The 16,465-nt window shown below is 41.0% G+C and overlaps 3 protein-coding genes across 6 annotated transcripts in view; 2 read left to right on the top strand and 1 right to left on the bottom strand.

The window, feature by feature from the left end:
* The window catches only part of LOC144235533 (nucleophosmin-like), a 33,516-nt gene extending 33,266 nt beyond the window's left edge, over positions 1-250 (top strand). Inside the window, 1 exon segment of the mRNA XM_077769093.1 lies at positions 7-250. Coding sequence (XP_077625219.1) covers positions 7-250 — 244 coding nt within the window.
* DST (dystonin) overlaps positions 1-15,675 on the bottom strand; it is a 503,880-nt gene extending 488,205 nt beyond the window's left edge. Inside the window, exons 1-2 of one of the 2 annotated variants that reach the window (XM_077769079.1) lie at positions 15,450-15,675; positions 14,791-14,852 (exon numbers count right to left, since the gene is read on the bottom strand). In XM_077769079.1, the coding sequence (XP_077625205.1) occupies positions 14,791-14,852; positions 15,450-15,630 (243 nt within the window). In that variant the 5' untranslated portion in view covers positions 15,631-15,675. The remainder of the gene's footprint in view (positions 1-14,790; positions 14,853-15,449) is intronic. The other variant, XM_077769080.1, reaches the window with a different exon arrangement.
* A 12-nt stretch (positions 15,676-15,687) lies between these two features.
* BEND6 (BEN domain containing 6) overlaps positions 15,688-16,465 on the top strand; it is a 54,378-nt gene continuing 53,600 nt past the window's right edge. For all 3 annotated transcript variants that reach the window (XM_077769076.1, XM_077769078.1, XM_077769077.1), the window contains exon 1: positions 15,688-15,852. The gene's annotated coding sequence lies outside the window, so the exon portion shown is untranslated. The remainder of the gene's footprint in view (positions 15,853-16,465) is intronic.

The following is a 16,465-nucleotide window of genomic DNA, read 5'->3' on the forward strand; positions in this document are numbered from 1 at the left end:
AATCCTTAAAAAAAAAAAAAAAAAAGGAAAAAAAAACCTTAAAACACAGATAGGACCTAGTTCCATAGAAGACATTAAAGCAAAATGCAAACAAGTTCAGAAAAAAAGTGGTTATCTTCCCAAAGTGGAAGCCAAGGTCATCATCAATTATGTGAAGAATTGCTTTGGATAACTAGCCAGGTGGCATATTCAAGATCTCTGGCAGTGGAGGAAATCTATTTTTTTTTTTTTTACTGTTTATTGTTTTTGAGAGAGAGAGAGCGCACCAGCTGTAGAGCAGCTGAGAGAGGGAGTGACAAAGGATCTGAAGCAGGCTTTGCACTGACAGCGGAGAGCCTCCTGTGGGGCTTGAACACAAGATCCGTGAGATCATGACCTCAGTGAAAGCCGGCCACTTAACTGACTGAGCCACGCAGGTGCCCTTGATGAAGTCTCTTTTTAATAAACTAAACAGTCTGTTAATATTCTCCCATCTTATTTCACTGCTGTGAAAGTTTCTATCTGGCTGTCCTTTTTATAATGCAGAGTGAAAACTTTCCCTACTGTGTCTGATAAATGTAATCCAGGTTCAATTGCCAAGATTGTGCTGTCCAAAATGCCTGTTTAATATTTTTTTCAAGTAGGCTTCACACTCAGTGAAGATCAAGACCCGAGCCAAGATAAAGAGTTGGATGCCTAACTGACTGAGCTACTTAGGAGCCTTCAAAGTGCCTGTTTAATTTTTAAAGATGGAACTCCACACTTTGCTTGGTTTTAAGTGTGTATGGAATGTTACAACAGGATATTGTGGTGGTCAGACAAATGGAAATGGTGGGAGACAAAAATATACATATGAAATAAACTCGATATTTTTTTAAATGTTTTTTATTTATTTCTGAGATAGAGACAGCGTGAACAGGGGAGGGTCAGAGAAAGAGGGAAACACAGAACCCAAAACAGGCTCCAGGCTCTGAGCTAGCTGTCAGCACAGAGCCCAATGCAGGGCTCGAACCCACGAACCGTAAGATCACGACCTGAGCCGAAGTTGGAGGCCCATCCGACTGAGCCACCCAGGCGCCCCATAAACTCAATATTTTAATAAAATAATAAAAATTAAAATGGCCAGTGCTCCTGGGTGGCTCAGATAGTTGAGCGTCCAACTCTTGCTTTTGACTCAGGTCATGATCCCACCACATGGGGCTTTGTGTTGACCACACAGAGCCTCCTTGGGATTCTCTCTCCATCTCTCTCTAGCCCTCCCCTGCTCTCTTGCCCTCTCAAAATAAATAAATACACTTTAAAAATAAAATAAAATAAAATAAAATAGCCAAGATTTGAACCATGTGAACACAAAAAGATGCTCAAAATCATTAGTCATCAGAGAAATGCAAATTAAAATTATAGAATACCACTTCAGATCCACTAGAATGGCTATAATTAAAAAGACAGACAATAATAAGTACTGCCAAGGATGTGAAAAACTAGAACCCTCATACATTGCTGGTGAGGATATTAAATTGTGCAGCCACTTTGGAAAACAGATTGACAATGTCTTTAAAAAATTAAAGATAAATTTATCATATAAATAAGCAATTCTACTCCTGGATGTCTACCTAAGATAAATGAAAGCATATGTCCACACAAAGATTTTAAGCAAATATTCATAGCAGCATTATTTGTAAACAGCTAAAAACTGAGGGGAAAATCCAACGTCCATTAACCAGTGAATGGATAAACAAAGTGTGATATATTTATAGAATGGAATGCTAATCACCAACAAAAATGAACAACAAGGTACTGATACGTGCTACAACACTGGATGAACCTCAAAAACATTGAGCTACGTGAAAGATGCAAAAAGACTACATATTATATGATTCCACTTATATTTAATGTCCAGGAGAGGCAAATCTATAGATACTGAAAATATACCAGAGGTTTTACGGGGTGAGAGGTGGTTTGGGGCACCTGGGTTGGTTGAGTACCCAACTTCGGCTCAGGTCATGATCTCGTGGTTCATGGGTTTGAGCCCCACATCAGGCTCGCTGCTATCAGTGAGTGCAGAGTCTGCCTCAGGTCCCCTGTCCCCTTGTCTCTCTGCACCTCCCCCCCCAAAAATAAACAAACAAAAAATAGAACCACTATGGGGTGAGGCATGAACACAGGAATTAAATGCAAACAGGCATGAGAAATCTGAGGTGATAGAAAAATATTCTAAAAATGGAAATTATACATCAAAAAATGTTGAAACATTAAGCCAGGGCTAGAAATTTCAGATGGAAGTAATTTACATATATATGAAATCAGAGATATTGGAAATAGAGCGTCCAGGGAAAACAATAGAAAAAGCCTAAAATGAGTACTTTGAGAAGCACAGTACATAAGCAAATCTGAAAGAAATCAAAAGATTACCAATGGTAGACTGCACATGTGGCCACAATACTTTCAATTCTCTGCATCAGGACTCTATTTCCCCCACTCCTTGTGACCTGCCATGGCCAAAACAGTATGTCAACAGAGGCACTATATAAGTTCAGAGCCTAGACCTCAAGATGCGTCACTTATTCCACATCTGGAACCCAAATCTAGGCACAAGTGAACCAACTTGGGTTGCCTTGCTGGAGCAGGAGAGGCCTGCAGAGGAAAAATGAATTTGCCTGAGGCAAGACACAGGAGTTCCAGCTGCAGTGAGCCAAGCCTGACTCAGAACAGAACAACTGCCCAGCCAGGCAGAGCCCAACTCTCAATCTTTGCCTTCTAGGCACAGAAATAGAAAAGGCATCGATAAGATTGACTCAGATCTGGGAATTGTCAAAGTCACTGGTGGCAGAGCAAGTCACTGCAAGAGCAAAGTGAGAATAACAGTTAAACAGTCAATTAAGGGTCTATATTGTGCAGAAAGGCAAGGGAAGTTAAGTCAGATAGGCTGAAAGCTAGGAGAGACTTAGACCAGAGGTCCTGATGAAGGTAAGGCAGAAACTCATTAGGAGTGTGTGATGAGGTGCAGAGAAAGGAGGCTGTGTTGTCAGAGATATATCAGAATTCAAGATCAGGGAGTTACAGCAGTTGAAGACATGATGAAATGTGCTCAGGATGGAAAACTGAAGGCTGTAAATAGATATTTGCCCATTTCATCTTCGTTGTCAAGTCATATAGAATAAAATTGGATAGAATATTCTCTCCAATTTTAATGTCTTTTAAATGTCTTTTAATGTTTTTTAATGTCTGTGGGTTCTATAGTTACAAAGCCTCTTCCATGTTACCATATCAGTGATTTTTGTTTTTCTCTTGATCAGTCTAGCTAGACATTTCAACACTTTGTTGATATTTTCAAAGAATCAACTTTAACTTTCTCTGTTGTATGTTCATGCTCTATTTCATCAACATCTGCTCTTTATTATTTTCCTCCTTCTACTAACTTTGTGTTTACTTTGCCCTTTCTATCCTCTAGCTTCTTAAAGTTGAAAATTTATCAGATTTTAGATCTTTCTTCTTTTCTAATATAAGTAGTTAGAGCTATATGTTTTCCTCTAAGCACTACTTTGGCTACATCCCACTATTTTGAGATGTTGTGTTTTCATTATCATTTAGTTCCAAATATTTTATGGTCCAGAATATAGTCTATCTTTGTGAATGAGTCATATGAGTATGATGTTCTATAAGTATCACTTGGGTGATGACAGTTGATGGGGATAGTAAGATCATCTTTTTCTTTATTGATTTACTATATGGGTATTCCATCAATTGCTGAGAAAAGAATGTTAAAATCATCAAGTACAGTACAAAATTGTCTATTGCTCCATTTTTTTTAAGATTTTATTTTTTTAAGTAATCTCCACACCCACCGTGGGGCTTGAACTTACAACCCTGAGATCAAGAGTCACATTCTCTACTGACTGAGCCAGCCAAGTGCCCCTATTTCTCCCTCTAAATTTGGTAATTTTTACTCCATATGTCTGTATAATATGTATAATAACACAGCTTCAAAATAGATGGAATAAAATATATGGACATATTACTCCATATGTATGTATAATATGTATAATAACACAGCTTCAAAATATATGGAGTAAAAATTAACAAATTTAGAGGGAGAAATAGGGGCACCTGGCTGGCTCAGTCAGTAGAGAATGTGACTCTTGATCCCAGGGTTATAGGTTATATATATATAAGTATATTATGATTATGTCTCCCAGAACATTTAGCCCTTTTATCATTATGGAACATCCTTCTTTATCTATCTTTATCTGTCTTGATACCTATTTCATCTGATATTAATACGGCCACTTTGACCTTCTTTTGATTATCATATGCATCATTTATTTTTTTCCATCCATTCACTCTCAATCTGAGTCTTTAAGTACATCTCTTATAAACAGTATATAGTCAGAGCTTACTATGTATCCATTCTGATAATGCGTCCCTTAATTGAAGTGTTTAGCCCTTTAATATTTAATGCAACTATTAATATGGATTTAGATCTACCACTTTATATTTTATTTTCAGCCTGTCCCCTCTGTTATTTTGTTCCTTTGTTCCTCCACCCCTTCCTCCTTTGGATCACTTGGGTATCTTTTAGAATTCAATTTGGGTCTATCTATCAGATTTGCATTATTTTTTTACTTTTTTTCTTAATTTACATTCAAGTTCGTTAGCACGTAATGCAACAATGATTTCAGGAATAGATTCCTTAATGCCCCTTACCCATTTAGCCTATCCCTCCTCCACAACATGCATCCTTAACTTTTCATTCTACTTAGAGTTAATATGCCACTTAATATAAAATGTAGAAACGTTACAATCATATAGGAAGTCCATTTACTCCCCTGTACTGGTCTACACTATAATTCTCAAATCTCTATATATACATCATACATCCCACAAGGCAATGTTACAATTTGTGCTTTAACCAATTATATGTATTTCAAAGAAATTAAGAGGAATGAAATAGTATTATATATTTATCTTGATATTTGGTATTTCTGATCTGATGCTCCTTATTCAAATTTATTACCACATTTCTGAAAACTAGTTGAACAGAGATTACCAAACCACAACATTTGGCCCTCACCTGGCATGAACGCATAAATTACACATTAAAACTGCCCTAATCTTTTCTCTTAAGATCATGACAGTTAAAGCAATACCAATTGGCACCAACGTGATTATAAACAAAACATAAAATTCAGGCACTGGAACTGAGTGACAATACTGGTGATAAGGTATATTGGTTACAAGACAATTCAGAATATACTGAACATTGATTACTCATATTATAAATTGGAGTCAAAACATTAAATATTAAAATTTTTGTTCTAAACTCCCACATCAAAGTATGCAAATTCCTTCAGTAATGAATAAAAATGTCAGGGAATATTTTCAACTCATTTTTAAAAGTGCCTGAATGTGTATTTTCAAAGTAAACGCATGGTGTTAACTAGGGCATAACTGTGAGTATATCTGAAATAAAAAAATGAAAAGCATTTTAAAAAATGAAAACCATCTGTTTCTCTTTATGTAAAAGGAATATTTGGAAATACAGGAATACTTGGAAATATTCCAGTTATTCCAAATACAGGAATATTTGGAAAGTTACAGAATCCATGAAAATTGAGACTTAAAATGACTTTAGAAAACAATGAATATTCAATCATTTAGCAAACATTTACTGAGCTTCATTCTGTACCACTGGGCTAAGAACTAGGGACTTAGACCACCCTCAAGATACTCAAAATCTTGCAGAAGGGACAAACAAAAACTCAATTACTATTACGAAGAGGGAGCTAGGAACATTTCCTATAAGAAATGACTTATGAACTAGGTTTCAAAGGAAAGTCAGAAGTTAGCCTTTTATGCCTGAGTATTTTCGTTTTTGTTGGCAAAGAGTGGGCAACGAGAGGAATGGAAGAGAAAGAGAAGCTTTCTCAGTTGGAAATAATATGAACAAAAACAATAATCCTAAAAGGCCATGGATTATTTCAAGAATTATAAATACAGACAAATGGTTAGAATAGCACTATCACAAGGACATCAGGATAGGGATCATTTTGATGTTATATTAAGAAAGTTGAGGGGCTCCTGGGTTTCTCAGTCGGTTAAGCATCCAACTTTTGCTCAGGTCATGATCTCATGGTCCATGGGTTCGAAGTGCTGACAGCTCAGAGCCTGGAGCCTGCTTCAGATGGTTTCTCCCTCTCTCTCTGCCCCTCCTCTGTCTCTCTCCATCTCTCAACAATAAATAATTGTTTAAAAAAAATTTTTTTAAAGGTGAACTTGGGGGTCACCTGGGTAGCTCAGTCAGTTAACCATCTGATTTCTGATTTCAGCTCAAGTCATGATCTCACAGTTTGTGAGTTCGAGACCCGCATTGGGCTCTGTGCTGACAGTGTGGAGCCTGAGGCCTGCTTCAGATTCTGTGTCTCCCTCTCTCTCTGTCCCTCCCCCCCACCAAAATAAATAAAATTTTTTTAAAAAGCTGAACTCGGGGCTCCTAGCTGGCTCAGCCCAAGGAGCATGCAACTCTTGATCTCGGGGTTGTAAGTTCGAGAGCCACGTTGGGTACAGAGATTACTTAAAAATAAAAAATCAATCTAAAAAAATAAAGTTGAACTTAATTACCTTGAAGGAAGTGGGAAGTCACTGAAAGATTTTAAATAGAGTAGGAATATGGCTTACCCAACCTTTTCTCCCTTGACTACCTCTACTACAGAAGCTAAGAAAAATAAAAACTCCTATCCCAAGCTTCCCTTCAGATGGACTATGACACCGTTCTGATCAGTGAAGTGCAAAAAAAACTTAACATGAAAGGCTTCTGGCAAAAATGGTGACCCTGATGAACATCCTTCCCGTCCCTTCCTCTCCCTTCCTTGAATTTGGGCATGATGTCTGGAGCCGTGCCAACCATCCTGCAACCATGAGGCAGCATCTCCAGACTTCTCCAGACTTCTTGCTATGAGAGAATGCAAATCCCTGTTTATTAGTAATCCATTTTTATGTTGGGATTACTTGAATATGAATGTCTCCCTGACTAAAAATCATTTTAAGAATTTGTATTTGAGAATGATTCTCATTAAATTAGTGTGCATGGACTGGGGATGAAGAGGCAGGGAGGCTGGTCTGGAGGCTTATTATAGGGCCTGAACTAAGGTAACCATAGTGGATCTAGTAAGGGAGGCAGAATCCAGAGATATTTAAAAGAGGACAAGATAGATAGGAAGGGATCTGTCACATCTTCCAGATTTCTGGTTTGAGCAGCTGCAGAAGGTAGGGGTCAGGGTAGTGTCACTCTCCAAAACAGTGGCAGTTAGGGTTTGGGACTGATGAGTTCACTGTTCAGTTTGAGATACCTCATACCTCCATGGGAAAATGAGGGAAAAGCCATGGACTGTCTGTATCTGGAGGTCAAGAGTGAAGTCTGAATTTGAGATACAGATTTCACAGCAACCATTATATGTGGGTAAACTAAAACAGTAAGTATGGTTAGATCATGCAAGGAGAGTTTGAATAGGGTGGGAAAAACTGAGGCCCCGCACATCTATAAGATAAAGAAGTAGGTTAGTGGTGGCTTAGGATTGGGGATGGAGAAAGGAAGGAGGAAGGGGGAATGGGGAGTGACTGCTTACAGGTCACTGAGGGTAATAAAAGTGCTCTAAAATTAAACTGTGTGAAGGTTGCACCACCTTCCAGTTATACTAAAATCCACTTGCTGACAATTTGGAAATCAGTGTTGAGCTAACAGTAAGTGATTTTTTTTAAGTTTATTTATTTATTTTGAGGGAGAAAGAGAACATGAGCAGGGGAGGGACAGAGAGAGAAGTAGAAAGAGAATCCCAAGCGGGCTCCATGCTCAGCCCCAGTGCAGGGGCTCGATCTCATGACCATGATATCATGTCTGTGAAATTATGACCTGAGCTGAAGTCAAGATTCAGATGCTTAGCCAACTGAACCACCAGGTGCCCCAAGAGTGAGTGATTGTTAGTAGCAGTGGCTGAAGCCAGATTACACAAAGTTGAGGAATTTATGAGAGGTGAAGAACAGAAGGTGACAAAGAATGTTTTTCAGGAAACTTTTCTTGCCAAGAGAAGAGCTGGTGGTATCAGGAGACTTGTATTGTTTTCAAAAGGCAGCACAGGGGCTCCTGGGTGACTCAGTCACTTAAGTGACCGACTATTTCAGGTCAGGTCATGATCTCATGGTTTGTGATACTGAGCCCAGTGCTGGGCTCCCTCATGCTGAACATGAAGTCTGCTTGGGATTCTCTCTCCCTCTCTCTCTGTCTTTCCCTTACTTGTGCTCTCTCTCTCTCCCTCGAAATAAATAAATAAACTTAAGAAAGAAAGAAAGAGAGAGAGAGAGAGAGAGAAAGGACAGTAGAAATGATACTTAATGTGTTAAGGAAAGGGTCCTGCAAAGGGGGAGCAAGAGAAGATAAAAGAGGAGGGGATGATTCATGGACCAATATCCCCCAAGAGCTAGGAAGCAAAGGAACTCATGACATAAACATGAAATACTAGAATGGAGGACAGATGTGTTCTCTATCAGACTAGGAGGAAAGCTTAAGATACACTTAGTTTGTAGGGGCCAAAACGTTTGTTGCTTGATGGCACCGATGTTCTCTGAGTTAGGAGGAGACAGGGTGCCTAAATGGCTTTGTCACTTGAGTGTCTGACTTCAGCTCAGGTCATGAGCTCATGGTTCATGGGTTCAAGCCCCGCATCGGGCTCTGTGCTGACAGCTTCAGATTCTGTGTCTCCTTCTCTCTCTGCACCTCCCCTGCTTGTGCTCTTTCTCTCTGTCTCTGAAAAATATTTTTATTGCAGCTGGCACCTACTTATATTTCTACCTCTACATTTCTTTTTGCAACCTCAGGAACCCTTTTATCTAATCATATTAGCATATTCTGAGCTCTGAAAAGAGGCGCGTGCCTTCCTAAATCTTTGCCTATCCTCATCTGTTCTGCTGGGGGATGGCTCTCATTTCCTCTCTGTCTCGTCAAATATTACCCAACCTGCATGGTTCAGCATAAATACCACTGCCTCCTGGAAGACCTTTCTGATCACCCTAGCTAGAAGCAGTCATTTCACTTGGACGATTCCAAACATTCCTTTTCTATGCATAATTTGCTACTTGCTATTTTGTTAATTATATCTTTATCTTCACCTGCTTAAATCTCCTACAAGGCAGGAATCATGTTTTACATGCCTTTTTAGCATGATGCTTTGCACATAGCAGAAACATGGCCTATTACTTCTGGAAGGGGCTTCAGATATCATCTTCATCTTACCAGTGAACACCAAGTCTAAGTCTCAGAGATTCTAAGAGACCTGACCAAGATCAACCAATTAGTGGCACAGCTGGAACCCCAAATCAGAATTTTGAACTCTATGCTTATACTCCTTTCTTTAAACCAACACTCATTAGCCTAATTCTATTTTATGATCCAAATCTCAAAAAAAGAGTCATTCTTGAGCCTTAGGATTAGACAAAGATTCAAACTTCTCTGGAAAAGCTTTTGTTTCAACTTTCATCTAGATTGCATTTAATTGTCTTGGATTGCACGAAAAAAAAAGTGGGTTTCTATTCTTCCTTTTTTTTCTTTTAGCATTCTGTTTGGTTGCCATGTAGCTAATATAAGGGTAAATTATATGGTAGTGGAGACTCTGGCATAATAAAGCTCTGTGAACAGGGTGAATTTGTCTTTTTTACAAATGTATTGGCTGTACTTGTACACCCTGGCCTTTGATGCTCTTGCCACATTTGTGATTCATAGTTGGAAACAGCACAGCAGTTCAGTTACCGTAACAGAAGAAACCAGCAACTATAAAATTTCAGCACTGATATTGGAAATGACCTAGAAGTAATCGTCAAGGGCAGGGCTATACCTCAGACCTTTTGTTAGCCCTACTATCTAACATCACACTTTGTACAGAACAAAAAAATAAATATATTTACTTTGAAAATAATTGAGTGAAGCTAAATTAATACTATATCATGTAGATTTCAATTTATGACTGATTTAATTAGTGTAAATTAATTTAGAACTAGAATTTAATCTAGGCAAAGAATTTATTTAAAAGATAATTTAGTTTAAAAGAGAGCTAAATAATAAACTATCATTTTCTCTAATTCATTAAATTGGGTAGTTAGCAATGAAATATACAAATTTAACAAGAAGCTATGAAATATGGCTAGTTTGCTGACTATTCTTGCACAGTTTGGTAAAGGGACACTCTGACAACATAATGAGGCCAAGAGAGTTTGTGTGGACTATCCCTTCATCTACGATAACTTGGATAATCATTGAAAGAGCCTAAAGGATTAACCTATTCAGCTCTGTTAAGAAATGTCCAGTAAAAATTCACTCAACTTCGCTTGTCTCTTTCACTGAAAACGTTGGGCGTATTATTCTCTGAGCTATGAGTGACACAGTTAAACACCATAGGGCAAACAAAATGTAGCCAAGGAGTTCTTGTCTTACTCAGTCCTTATCTTGCTATGTGACTCTTTGAGAACTGCTTAACTTGAGTTAACTCTTTTGGTTCCTTTACCTGAAACGGGAAGTGAAGATATTTACTCCAATCCTGATAGACACACAACACACTCTTCCCCTTCCTTATATGAAACAAGGCTTCCCTTATTCCACTGAGCTGATGAATAAGGATCACTTACCGCTGTTCACTCTGGTTATTCTCAAAGGGCATTATAATTATCTTCATCCTATTGAAGAACTCCCAAAGCTCTTTCCTGAAATCTCATGGTACCTCAATTACCCATATCACTTTCTGAAATTTCCTTAAAGTCAGGATTGTCGCTGCCTGATTTTTACCACAGGAATCCAGTGTAACAGTTAACCATTGTGCAAAATCACAGCATAAAGCATTATAAATCCTCAGGAAAAGTACACTTCTTAGATGTCCAGATTGAACACTTGGTTTCTTAACTGTGTCCTACTTCAGTGTGAAATCCCTTCTCTTCATTAGCTATGAAAACAAAAAACTACACAAGTTCTTTATATTCAGACATAAAACACACATTTCTATCTATCTAATTGGGTCTTTTTATCTGTCAGTAAGCTGCAGTTATGGTGTTCAGCCCCTGCTGTCTGGTTAATAATTTCACGTTCTCATACTATTGTTAAAATTTAGGGGACTATGGGGCACCTGGGTGTGTCAGTCAGTTGAGTGTCTGACTTCAGCTGAGGTCATGATCTCCCGGTTCATGAATTCCAGCCCCGCATCAGGATCACTGCTGTCAGCGCAGAGCCTGTTTCAGATCCTCTGTCCCCCTCTCTCTGCCTCTCCCCTACTTGTGTGCATGCTCTCTCTCTCTCTCTCTCAAAAATAAATAAACATTTAAAAAAATTTTAGAGGACTATTAGGCCAATAAAGATGAATCTGAAAGGGTTGGTAGATGGTTACACTTCCAAAACATCTTATAAACATCTATATTATTTAGTTGTAGATTCATGAGGAAGAAATTAGCTTCATGTTGAAGAAATGTGTTTATTACGTATTTTGTGAGAAAAACAAAGGTGGAGCTCCTCGGATGATGGATGTGACTTTCTTCACAAAGCAAAGTGGGTCCAGATGCTATGGTTTTCCCCCTGAACAAGTATGACTACCTGGGAAGGAACATCCTGAAATTTCCTATCCAGTTGGACTCCTTCCTAGGCATGTAAGTAGCAGAAGCAATATCCTCTGCCAAGTAAAGCAGCACAGGGCTAACAAACTTCTTCACATGTTCAAGGGCTTTCCCAAAGCTCTTTCACATTTCAGAATGAGTCAGCATATCCTAAACTCATTTTCCTTATTTGACCACTATGGGAATGCTGAAAGTGAATTACCTACTTACGGAGATTGGAATGAGGAAGGCACTAACTTCTTTGTTCAATATGATTATGACTAGTCAAAAAATCAAAACGTTTTCCTTGAGAAATATTTTTGCAGCAGCTACTGCTCAAAAAGCAACAAGAATATCCATTATGCTACTCAAATTCTAATTTTTTGAAATGCTAGAATCCAAAAAAATTCAGACGTATTTCTCAAGGAGAAAATCCTGCAGGAAACGGCATTTTGATAAAAAGGAAAGGGAAAAAATCATCCCCAAGGCCGCCTGAATGGCTCAGTCGGTTAAGCAACCAGCTTTGGCTCACGTCACAATCTCACAGTTCACCAGTTCGAGCCCTGAGTCAGGCTTTGTGCTGATAGCTCAGAGCCTGGAGCCTGCTTCAGAGTCTATGTTTCTGTCTCTCTCTGCCTCTCCCCTGCTCATGCTCTGTCTCTCTCTCTCTCTCCCAAAAATAAATTTAAAAAATAATAATAATTCCCAGTGTTTTCCTTAAGGGAAAATGTTTTATTTGTGGTAAGCATAAAACAATGATGAAATGTGACACTCTCATGCTCTTGAGATTTTCACATAAAATAACATTCTTGGAGTAGTTTATCAAAGAAACTTGGTACAGAAAGGCACACAGGTAGCCCATCAACAATTAAGCTAATACTGTATTTAATTTCCTGAGAAAAAAACATTCTAACCAAATCCATTTTGTTATAATTAGTGATTTTCATTTTTAATACAAACTCCAGAGCAATTTTTTTTTTAATTTTTTTTTAATGTTTTATTTATTTTTAGGAGAGAGAGAGACAGCGTGAGCAGGGGAGGGTCAGAGAGAGAGGGAGTCACAGGCTGAAACAGGCTCCAGGCTCTGAGCTGGCAGTCAGCACAGAGCCCGACGCGGGGTTCGAACCCACGAACCATGAGATCATGACCCAAGCGAAAGTCGGACGCCTAACCGACTAAGCCACCCAGGCGCCCCTCCAGAGCAATTTTTAAAAGCTGGAAAGAGATTCAGCAAATGTTGAATTCCAAGCAATGTCCTGAGAATGTGCATATTTTTCTGCCCAACTCTGAGTTCTATTTGCCAGTTTATGAGAACTGGCACAGAACTGAGAAATTTTTTATTCATTCAATAAATATTTATTAAGAACCCACTATATACCAGGCAATAGGGATACAGCCCTAAACAGGAGAGACATGGTTCATGTCCTCAAAGAGTTCATAGACTAGCAGATTAGGCAAATATGATGTATAGACAAGATGTCAAACTGGATTAGGAATCTTGTGAAAAGAGTTAAAGCATTAAACAACTGCTCCCAGCTTTCCTAACCAAATGCAAGCACAGGACAAACGTGTAACTGAGAGATAACTGAACCAGACATAGTCTTGACTCTCGCATTTTTTTTGTTTGTGTTTTAGCTAAAATGCCTAATGGCAAATAAGATAATCCATAGCAGGATTATTTTGGTTCTGACACTTATGTGTATGGAGCTGGTAATCTCTTCTTAAAATCAAAACCCTAAATTTTGATGTTTGCACCCTGACCATTATCTACTTTTTGTCACGTCTAAATGAGTTACTCTATTTAACTAATCAGATACTCAAAAATGTTGCTTCATAATAGAGTTTATGTTGTTTCCCTTAGGTTTAAATTAATTAGTTTAATTAAGACTTCATTTAAATTGTGCAAAGATTTTTATTCTTACACATTTTTAATTCAATTTTAAAAGATGTAATGGTAGCTACCCATTGTTGAATATTTACTATGAACTAAGTGGGGTTTTTTTTTTACATAATTACTTGTAAATCTCCCCCCCAACTGTAAACACTGCAAGGTACTATTCTACAGATGGGGAAACTGAGATGCTGAGAAGTGAAGAGAGTTTTCCAGAACCACACAGCTAGTTAGTGTAAAGACAGGGATGGAACCTCTTGACTATCTGACTGGTTAATTTATTCTCTTAAGTATCCTAAACTGAGAAGAGAGTTCTCACCTACCCTCCAGGGCTACATGCAGTGGAATTGCTGTGCAACATCATAATGATGTTATAATTCAACTAAAGCTTTCAAGCAACCAGAGTCCAAGAAAACATCTACGGTGCAATAAAACATCTGATTAACTAGTGAAACGAAATGTGAAATAACTTCTCAGGTAAATAGCAAGTAAATGGAGGGTGTCTAACTGAAATCTTTGCTAAATGGAGTAAACCACAGCAAGCATTGTTTCTGGTAACCTCCAAGCCTGGCTGTGTGAAACTCTCCTAAAAAGAGGGGAAATTATCTCACACTAAGCGGGGGTTGGCCTGGAAATTCATAAAGGAATGCTGGGCCTGGGAGAGCCTGTCCTACCTTCAGAAGGTTTTGTCCTACCTTCAGTGGGGCTGGTCCCACAACAGTCCCACGTTATCACTGCACGCACATCCCCTGCTCACGGAGGGCTGGTCCGCATTCGGAGAGCCAAGACCAGCGCACCCGATCAGATACAGCCGGATCACTACCACCATCACTTTGCAAAAAGCATCAGATGGTCCCAATAAAACATGGGCAGCTTTATGAGTGAATAAGAATGTACACAAGAAAGCCTAAAATGAAACGCATATGGATCGAATCGCTCTGCACTAACTTCCTAAGAGCTCTCCTCTGCCGGTGGCTCTCCGAGGGAACCACCACCGCCCGCTCACAGCACCCAGACAGCCTCCACCCGCAAATTACAGATCTACGGATCGTAAACGAAACTGAGATCCACCCCGTGGCGAAGTTTCCCAAGGTCTGTAGCGCTTGTAGGGGCCGTCTTTCCCCCTCTGGTAGAGGGGCTCCACCACCCAAGAAATCTGCTAACGCCGTCGGTTCGGCGGGCACCAACGGTGGGGAATGGCTTTAGGCTCGGGGACAGCATGCTCGCCATTCAATGCCCTGCTGGTTTCTTAACACGCATATGATTAATATTGGTACTCAGGAAAGAGAACTTCTTCTGACCTTGAGCGTGCGCGCTAAATAAATTACCTCAGAACGAAAGTGGTGGGATCTCATAACAGCATCTGCGGAGAAAAGAGAAAAACGAGACTTCATTTAACTCCTTGTTCTTCCCCTGCAGAGTTACTAAGGACTTACCTGAGGGACCGGGGTCGGGAAGGCACATTCCTGAAGCCTTAAATTCAGCGGGGACACACTACAGGGCGGGGAGGTTACTAGGCCATCGGTCTCTAGGTGAGCTCTCCGCGAGAAGTTTAAGGGAAAGTTCTGGGAGAGTTGGGGAGCCTCGAACTCTCCGTGCCTTACTTTCTTACCCCTAAGCTCCCGCGATGGATGGGCGAAAGGAGGCTGCCGCAGCCCCGGGTTCCGCTCCGATTACCCTTAGGGCTTTAGCAAACTGACACTAAGAGCTGGCGTCCGCGCCTCCTCGGTTCCCAGCTCTGGGCATCACTGTGGGTATCCCAACAGCGAAGACCGGAGGAAGGCGGTGAGGGCAAAAAGGGCGAGCAAAGCACGTTAAATACATAAACGTACTCAGCCTGCGGAGTGGGCAGCGAGGGGGGTAGGGACCGCAGCGCGGAAGGGAGCGAGCCCCGCTTCGCTCTCCAAATCCGCTTACACGTTCCCCCTAGCCCGAAGAACGCCGTCACGGCGTGTCTCACCTCGGCTCCTTGAACGACCCGAAAAGACCGATTTCATCGGATGCCTCCCTTTCTGGAGCCTGCGGTGCCAGCAGCAAAAGAAGATGATGGTGGCGATGGTGCCCAGCAAAAGCAACAAGAGGAAGAGGGCACATTGGATACTGTAGGGTCTCAGCAGGACGAGGAAAGCCGCGGCGATCATGGTGCGGGCGAGGCGGGGGCGGCTCGGCGGCGGGGCGGGGGGGCGGCGGCACANCTATCCAGCCTCCCTGGGCCGAACTGCTGGGGAGCCCGGCGACAGGGGGCGCCAAGGAGCCAGGGGGAAAACCGTGAGGCGCTGGCGGGAGCCTGCAGGCGGTGCTACCCCCACCTCCCACCTCCCCGCGCCCCGCCCCGAGGCTGGGGCTTTGGAGGATGCAGCCGGGTGAGCTATTGCTTGCGGGGGGTTCCTCGCACGCTGAAGCGTGAACGCCGGGAAGGGCCTTCCCCGGGAATGGGGGTTTTCCACAAACGGGAGGCCCACCCTCTCCAAGCCCCTCTAAAGTGGGAGCGCTCCCCAGTAGAACGCTTCGGTCTGCAGACGTGAACTGTGACACCCCGAAACTAGGTGCTATTTCGCAGCCGAGAAATGGGCACTTCCATGCGTTTACCGTCAAACCCTGACTCATTTAGTGCGTTTGGAGAGAGAGGCAATTTCAGATTTAGAGACCTGGCAGATAAAGGAAGTTGGAGATTGGCCTGTAAATATTTTGAGGAGAAATATTTCAGGGAGTGTGAGGAAATAATGATCTGTCACACTCAAAATGCACACGTTCCCTCCTGCCCCCTCCCCTTTCTTCATAACCAGCAAAAAGTATATGCTTGATGCCGGAAGAATTTACAGTGGCCGCTGGTGCAATGCCAACGCTGAAGGTGTGGCGGGAGCGCTGCAGTCTGCCTTTCTGCGGACAGCCACTGCCACCTGGCCCGGACGCCGCTGCGGCAGCAGTCTGCGGCATCGTTTGGCCTTGGCCGGCCGGAGCTGTACCGCCTTAAAC

Source organism: Crocuta crocuta, unplaced genomic scaffold (genome assembly GCF_008692635.1).
Source record: "Crocuta crocuta isolate KB4526 unplaced genomic scaffold, BGI_CrCroc_1.0 scaffold205, whole genome shotgun sequence".
Classification (NCBI taxonomy): domain Eukaryota; kingdom Metazoa; phylum Chordata; class Mammalia; order Carnivora; family Hyaenidae; genus Crocuta; species Crocuta crocuta.